Raw genomic sequence first — 8,643 nt, 5'->3', positions numbered from 1 at the left:
TGGCGAAGAAAATGTCTTCTTTTCTAAATCTGATGTGAATCGGTGCGCGTGATATGCCTTTGCCGGGCAGCTAAACACGTCGTTTTAATCTGTTTCGGCGCTTCGACAAGTGCTACATAAGTACTTCAGGAGTAGTACCATCAGGGATCAAAAACTCAACGCAGTGTTTGTTTCTTGCCTTATATTCTTTTCGAGATAAGTAACATGTAATTGAGGTGATTTAATAAAATGACCACCGCTACCTTTCCGGACATTCAGTAAACCAGAATTACTTTGAGCGATTCACTGCTGCCTTGCTGCCATATGGCCTAAAAAGGAACAATCGCATTTGCTGATTTGTTTCAGCTTCAGTTCTCCTTTCTTCTTCGCAAGCTGACAGGTGACAAGGAGCCTAACAACCTAGAGTCGCCCAATTTATTCGTGCCGTGCCGTACGAATCCCATTTATCAAATAGTTTTCGCATATCTTACCAGCGGCCGGTCGCCACTGGTTTTACATTGGCAGTGGCGAACTTGAACTTGGGAGCGCGCGTCGCGCGAAGGCGCGCTCTCCGTTACCTTCGTGACCCGCTGCTCAGAGGGCCAAGGTGAGGAGCCTGTACGCATAGCGAGCGCAGGCTCTCGCACTCACGATCCGGTCGAGTCAAACGCGGGGACCACAAATCAGTCGAGCGCATGCAAATACGCGGGGATTTCCACCGACTGGCGTCGCCGTCGCGCCGTGAATCAGGCGGACGTCATCAAAAGGCGGCCCGCGAGGCTCCGCTGTCTTTCGAAGGACCGGAAATTGAAGATGGCTGCGAAGACGTCTCTGGAGGATGACTGGGTCTTAGCTGTGGCTCGCTCCCTCCGTGAAGCTTGCCCGCGGTCGCACTGCGGTCACAAGCCGTCGTGGCGAGCGGTCGAGGACGCGGTGCTGCGTGTTATTCGACGCTCGTCGCCATGATGAGGACGCCACTCCTGGTTGCCGTCGTGATGGTGGCGCTGACTGACGCTCAGAACGGAAACAAGAAGAGAGTGATCCGTGAGTTGTGTGTTTCGGTTTAGACCTTCGCTCGAAGTCTGTATAACGCGATGGCCGTTGCACCAAACAATTTGATGGAGCAAATTGGTGAAGCCTTTAGACAAGGTTTGAGGTGTTTGAGAGCTTCTATGTATATTAGAATTGCATCTCCACGTTCTTTACTACGCTCACTGAGTATAGCATCATATGAGGTTCAGCAAGAAACTTGTCTTCTGCACTGGCTCATTTATACTTGCAAGATTACAATTTGAGTCTACTTCCCCGTCAGTGCATTCCTTCACATCGACCTACGGATGTAACCTTGTTTCCACTAGAAGAAGGAGTGTGTTTGCTAGGTCATTCTAGCAACTACCTGCTTTTTTCTTATATACGTGCACCAAGTGACCAAGCTTACATGACTGGACTGTTTATTTGCAGCATTACCCCCCAAATTTATGCACTCCTAAAGGAAGCAGTTTCGGAAGACATGACATAGAAAATTGAAAAATGAAAACTGCCAGTCACCGTCTCTCATTGTTGGTTATCTTTTTTTTACAAGCTCCGACGAACTTTTACATGTGATTTTGATGCATCCGAAAGAAAGCCACCAGACTCTCACTGTCAGTATTAGGTAGCAACCTTCGCCACTCGTTAACTAATTCAAGATGGCTTAACTACAATGACGACTTTGTCTTCACGTTCTGAGTAGTAGCCCTGTAGAACGCCATTGCATTCTGCACAAGCAAGGTGTCTGTATTGACTCATATATCGCAACCCCTCTGAGCGACTTATTTTTTAAATAGCTGAATAGTAACTTAACTCTTGCCTAGAAGTTCAAGTTGAAATAGCTTTTCTTATTCCGGTCAGTGCTAGCCAGTAGGCTTTTAAATAGCAATTGCTGACATTAAATGCAATCTATGTGAGCTTTACATCTTCTCGTCACGCTTCAGCTACCAATTCATGGCTTCGTTTGCCTACTGTCTACAGCACTGTCTTCTTCGTTGTCCACTGACAACATTTCTAATTTTTCTATTGCCGACTGCACTTCCTGAGAATAAGGCGCGCCAATAAGCCAGTGGTGCGTAGTACATTTTCAGAGTCCAAATTCTTCAAGAGACGCATCGTGAAAACAAGCCATGCCCATATCCTGGTAGCGTCAGCTTCACCCAGCAGACCACACGCTTGACGGAACAGTGTACCCAGCCTTTGTTCATTTTAGTGAAGGTTTGCTGAGGATACATTCTGGGCAGATGAAAAAGCAAGATCCTTATCGGAAACAGATGCACAGAGCCTTCTTACACATGCCCTTCCTTAAATGTTCATTTTGTTGCGCTTAATTACAACGCGTCTATGCTTATTCTTGCTTTTACCCGTCAAAAGACATTTCGCAAAGAATGATTTACTCCCGCATGATTTACGTAAATTAGTCTGAGCAGAAAAACCAATGAAAAATAAAATTCCCCAGCCTGCACCGCCTGGAGCACAAAGGCCTAGCTTTACGGCGGAACGCAAGCAAGCTGTCTCACACGTTGGTCACGTTTCACGAGCCCTCCTTGAGCCGATAATTAATGCAACTGAGGTTTGGCTGAGTTATTGGCAGCCGCATGGAAAGGGAATCTCAGCCTTGTTCTGTAAAGATCCATTTGTCCATTTTTCATTTATGATCCATTTGGTCTTCTGGCATTGGCCACTACGGTTCGGTGAAAGGAGCTGCTTTCAAGCGTCCGCGGCAAGTGATTTGAACATGGTTTCATTGGGGACCGGGCCTCACCATTGGTTGCACATTATTGAGTAGCGAAGGACATCAGCGACATGGGCACTCGCTACCTTTATTCTGCCGTACCACTCTAATCAATCCAGGTGAAATGAAAAATGCCTATCCAGTTCAAGTGGATACTTATGGGATACGGCGACTGGTAGGCAATGTATTTACGTCGTGTCGTTTAGGGATCCTAGCGTTTCAAGAGCATTAACTCTTACTATTTGCGTTTGTCAAGGACGCGTCTACCTGCAATGAAGGTCAAACTGACCAAAACAGTAACCAGGTGACCGCACTATATCACATGTAAACAGTAGGCGCGTTATATATATTCGATTCGTTATATACGTGCAGTATAGCGGCCATCCAAATGGGACTGCGCCGGGACGACCATTTGGCTAAAATTTGGGAGCCACCCGTTTAAAGCAGAGGATTTCAAGTGGTGTCAAATGACTTGGCATGTTCCTGAGGATAAAATTACTAACTGCGATGTAGCCCAAAGTATGTGTGGTACTCGCAACGACGACCTTCCCGCCCCAAACCGTGCATTCCGAGGACATTCCGACTGCCATTACGGCCTAACCGTTTGTCGCAGGGGGTTACGGGTCGTGTCAAACGATTCGTCTTGTTGATTAGCTTATATAACGAGCAAATATACCTGATATGTCGAAGGTGCCTGCAAATCGCCATAGTATATTGCAAAATCCATGAGGTAGATGGCACTGCTTGCGTCTTAAAGGGCGTTGATTGTGCTTGTGTCGTGAGAATCCCTGTGGAAAACAGGTATGCTGACGAAATCGGCACTGGGAACATAGAAAAAGTTTAAGCAAGAAATTTCCAAATAAAATATCTAAGATAATTGCAGGAGAAGTTCTTTGTTGTTCAAGGCTAGGACGGGAGTTTTGCGGACTAGATCAGATACCCCGAGCTAGGCACTTTATACGGTGCGTGCGGAGAAGAGGAGGAAACGGCTGCACACTTGATATCTTTCTCTAGACGGCTTCACCCTACATTCGAAAATAGCAAGGCTGATTAATTAAGAGCATTGGGGTTTAAGGACAGTGAAGGAAAAATAGATTTTAAACGGGTAGAAGTAACCAAGCAAAGATTATCTGACAGGTGGCCAAAATCAAGACAAGAGTAAAATTTCACGACTCATGGCAAGGTGGCTTGAGCCAACGCCCGATTTAAAAGGTTCAGCCTTATCCGTCCGTCCGTCCGTCCGTCCGTCCGTCCGTCCGTCCGTCCGTCCGTCCGTCCGTCCATCCATCCATCCATCCATCCATCCATCCATCCATCCATCCATCCATCCATCCATCCATCCATCCATCCATCCATCCATCCATCCATCCATCCATCCATCCATCCATCCATCCATCCATCCATCCGTCCGTCCGTCCGTCCGTCCGTCCATCCATCCACCTATCCATCCGTCCGTCCGTCCGTCCGTCCGTGCGATCCATCCATCCATCCATTCATCTATCCATCCACCCATCCGTCCGTCCGTCTGTCTGTCTATCCGTCTGTCTGTCCGTCCATCCGTCCAAGAAGGAAGCACCATCGGATGTTTGGATTTGATGTTTCTGGAAAGGACGGATGTTTGGATTTGGTCTTCTCCACGATTGCTGAGCACATCGATGTAAACACTTAGCGCTCCCATAGCTAACTCTCTGAAGCCGAACACTGAGGCAGTGTTGGCGAAGAATGTCTTCTTTTTTTTACTGTTCACGGGGCAGAATGTTATGCGGGCAAACTGTACACAACGTGGCAACTTACTTCGGGACTGTGGAAACGACGATCGTATTCGTGTGTCGTGTAATTTTTTTCAATTGCGCAAAATTGTTCGAAACCAGTGTACTACTGCAGACCTCCTGCCCCTAGTCCAACGACGGAGGTAGGCTTATCTGCTTTGGGACTTTATGTTCATAACAACTATTTCTGCAAATGACACCTCTATACACGCCGGGTATCCAGCATCATACTTCTTAAACTGCTGTTCATAACCATGCCATCACGTTCCGATCAACTTTTCAAACCACTTCTAGGCCACAGACTGGCGATAGCTCTTTTGACAGGACTTGAGTGGGCATAGTGATATATCAGAGCATGTTTGCCGGCCTGGCCAACTGCATTGACATGCAAGAACACATTTGTTGCTCGTGGGTTCTGTCCCGGCAGGGTCTCTGCCCAACAAACGTGCGGGTGGTGCATAATAATTTCATTCAGCTATTTATGTGCTAACGCATGTTATAAAAAAAAGGTTTAAAGCACAGTTTCAGTGAAATTTTTACGTTTAAAGCTTTGGACTCAAAAGAGCAAAGCCAGCATCAGTGATTAAGAAATCATCATTATATCATCATCATCATCATCATCATCATATTTTGTTGCTTATATTCACTCTGAGAGGCAGACGACATCCTCGTCTAATTATACAAAATCAGGTCCCTCCGAACCATGTAACGCATGACTCGTTACAAAACCAATCCTCTCGGAGGTAGGGCTTGAAACCTCATTCCATAAACGTGGAGCTGTGACAGAAGGTTAAATGTTGAAATACCTGGTCGTTGAGACATTCTTACAGTTTTTGAATTCAACACATCAAAGCCGAATAACGTATTTGTCGACACAATCACGCGGCAATGCATAATGCAGGTGTTAATGTCAGTCGAAAGCGGGTAAAGGTGTTATTGCTTTCAACTTTTCACTCGGCTGGCAAACTATTCTTCAGAGTCACATTTTGCGTAGTCTCAAGGTATCCACCTGATACGTTTTCATCCGCAAAAGAAATAACCTTAAAGGTCCTTGGACCAGAACCTCAAACTGCCGACTGTACTGCGCCGGGATGTGCGTACCTCACGCAGGTTGCTTCTGGGGTAAGTGCGGCATTTTTCATGGAGCCTGGAAGAAGTGCGTGCCCAATAAGCAGTGCGATGGCAGTGAGCTGCGTTGCGAGCGACAGTGCATCCTGGAACACACAGGTGAGAAAGAGAGTGTGACACAGACTGTATTAAAGCGGCTACCGGCCTAGCTGTGGTCTTCTCCTGGGATGACAGAGGTTTGGGGGATGCATATCACTCCCAAATCCCTTGTTGGCCTAGGTGAGCCAAACAACTGCATGCCGTGGTCTAGAGTTGCCAACAAAAAAAAAAAAGACGTTAGTTGCCAGTAAGCGTTGTGTTTTATATCTTATATTGCCTTCGCCCTTCTTCTGGTTGCGTGTTTTCTAAAAAATCCCGCGTGATGCAAGCTAATCCATTTCCAGACCTCGGCTCCAGTGTGTCTTCTGGAAGTTGCGCATATGAAGTAAATAGCATCAGGCTTGCCGTGCCGTCATTGCCTATCACTGGTGCACGAATACGCTTGCACGCTTTTCTTACGTTATTTATTTTTTAGAAAACGAAACTTTGTACTGCACAATGTGCACAGTCTAAACCATTCCGTCTTCTGCAATGCTGCGATGCGCGCGTATAAATTCAGCAGTATTTTGCCGCCAGCGATAACTTTTGCTCAGGATATTGGATCTCCCTTTATGCGCAACGTTTTTTTTGTAGAAATCTGACAAAGATTATATGTTCAAAATTTGCCGCTCCACCTTAATCCTGTTGGCAGGGAGCAAGCAAAATTTATTACTTTCCCACTGTTCTATGGTCCAGGCTGTCCACCGAAGCACACACCGGGTTCGTGTCACAGGGGCCTGTTGGTGTGGAAGTGCTCAACGGATTACACATGCCCGCAGAGCAGAGGCACCACCCGCTGCCACAAGACTTGCTTACCACACAACGCCCAGCGTCACAACAACGAACCCCAAAACCTGCTTCACAACCTGCCCTTCATTGGTGCGTTCTTGTAATAAATATCAAGCAGCGTGACAGCTGTCTGATTCTTTAACCTCGCAGTGGTCCCGTAATAAACATGGGAAATAAAAGTTACCAGCTTCGAGCATTCCTGTGCACTTGATAGTTCACTAAGGAAAGGTAAAGAGTAGTACATATGGGTAATAAATATTATGGCTGCGGGCTTAAAATTGGTTTGATTTCTGAGCCTCTAAACATTATAAGTACCTAACCTGTAAACAAATAGACCCACAGTCTAAACCATTCCGTCATCTGCAATGCTGCGGTGCGCACTATTTTGCCGCACTGTATTCTACACTATTTTGCCGGAAGCGATAGCTTTTGCTCGGGGTCAACTTACAGCATGTCTTCTGTTTCTTTGCCTGCTAAAATGTTGTTTCAGCAACATGTTGGGAAATACATTTTCAGCAAACTCAGAAAACTTTGATTCCCCCCCCCCCCCCCCCCCCTTTTTTAGCACAAACGACACCGACTGACATTGGTAGTCTGTGCGATACGTGGCACGTGGTATATTACACGCTCGGCCCAACTTATACCCGCGGCCGATGTTCGTGCTGGGCCCAGTTGAGGGCAGAATACGCGAATGGAGTATTTCTACGGCTCTTTCATTAACCATCGGAAGGATTTAGGTCACTAGGGACACTCTCGCCATCTTGGGTCTGAAAGGAGAACTGCTCCGGGTGCGTGGTTCCCCAACTTCTCGCCCGCCGGCAGTGGAAACCATTGCAGAATAAAGTCACCTAGTTATATACCTTACAGCAGAATAAAGCCCCTTATCCGAACCTGGAAGAAGTGCAGAATGACCTAACTCACGCCTACAAATCTGCAAACGCTCGAAATTTAATTCCAAGAGCCTCGTTTCTAGAAGTGATGTATACCGATTATAGCATGGAAGGATCCAGATCTTGCCATAAATTGAAAACTGAAGGGGGGAAACTGGTGAAGAGCAGACATAAACATACTAGTGTGTTAGGCGCGTCTCGGACAGTTCAAGATGTGTTTTCGCTTTCGCTACGACTCCGCCTGCTGGGTGCAATCTCACCCGCAAATTGTCACGAAATCGTAATGAAGTGGACGCCGAAACTAACGCTATAGGCGCCAGTTATTTGGCGGACGCATATTCGTACACAGGGGGAAGAAATGGTTACGAAAGAAAAGCCGGGTAGCTGTCTGGCATTACGTGGACGCGTACCAACCGCGCCAGAGTAAAAGATAGGAAGAGGAGGTGAAAGGAGAGAGAAGAATGAATGCATTGCGTGGATAGGTACAACTGAGACACAGGTGCACCCCACCTCTCAATCATAATCTTGCTCCGGTATGGCCTACAAAAGTATAGCGATTCCTTTTGTAATCTATTCTATTTTTCGCTCATTGCGTCGGGCTCAAACAACACCGGCCGCACTTCCACGAATCATGCCAGTCATGTAGAGGGAACGCAGGTTTGGCGTCAGAATCAGTTTATTATAAACGGTCAATCACCCGTACACATAATTTATAAATACAGGAGGAGCTCCCAAAACTAACGGCTGGACAGGACACCTCCTGTTACAAACCTGAAAAGAATTATTACATGCAAACAATAGCGGATAAATCTGAAACTGATTACATAAAGTAATTGCTAAAACACGCAGAAATACAAAAGGATGCAACTATAATCGAAACCTAACTTCTGTAAAGGTTATAACCACGAAACACAGAAAAAGCTAACAGACGTCTGAAAGACGTCTTGAGAAATAAAGCTTGAGAACAAAAGTAAGTTTCATCTGGGCAGTTTTTTAGACTTCCACGTTTACTAACTTTCTGTTAGCTTTGCTAACCTTATGGTTGTATACGGCTTGAAAACTTCTTAGGTAGAAATTTGCATGAATTTTTTTAGTCGTTCCTCTTTTTATTCCGAAAAAGGTGCGTGGATCATTTTACGCATTTGAAGACTGATTTTAGGGCTACCTTTAAATCCTCTAAACCTTTAGAAATGTTAGAGTTCATTTTTCTGAAAGAAACCGCTCAAAAGATAACTCAAAGCTGATT

General features: G+C 45.9%; 1 protein-coding gene across 1 annotated transcript; it reads left to right on the top strand.

Moving 5' to 3' along the window:
• Positions 1-941: 941 nt before the first annotated feature.
• Positions 942-6,630, top strand: LOC149361672 (uncharacterized). Its single transcript, XM_089568121.1, has 4 exons — positions 942-1,023; positions 4,615-4,655; positions 5,623-5,739; positions 6,415-6,630. The coding sequence occupies exons 1-4, from the start codon at positions 942-944 to the stop codon at positions 6,628-6,630; spliced, it is 456 nt and encodes a 151-aa protein (XP_089424247.1).
• Positions 6,631-8,643: the final 2,013 nt, after the last annotated feature.

Source organism: Amblyomma mixtum, chromosome 2 (genome assembly GCF_055824585.1).
Source record: "Amblyomma mixtum isolate Tamu chromosome 2, ASM5582458v1, whole genome shotgun sequence".
NCBI lineage: Eukaryota > Metazoa > Arthropoda > Arachnida > Ixodida > Ixodidae > Amblyomma > Amblyomma mixtum.
The sequence above is the reverse complement of the archived record's forward strand: the minus strand, read 5'-3'. Positions and strand labels throughout refer to the sequence as shown.

Coding starts and splice junctions, on each gene's coding strand:
- LOC149361672 (XM_089568121.1), top strand. CDS start 942: ATGATGAGGACGCCACTCCTGGTTGCCGTCGTGATGGTGGCGCTGACT. Junction 1,024..4,614: donor AAACAAGAAGAGAGTGATCC/GTGAGTTGTGTG, acceptor GTTCGAAACCAG/TGTACTACTGCAGACCTCCT. Junction 4,656..5,622: donor CCCCTAGTCCAACGACGGAG/GTAGGCTTATCT, acceptor TACCTCACGCAG/GTTGCTTCTGGGGTAAGTGC.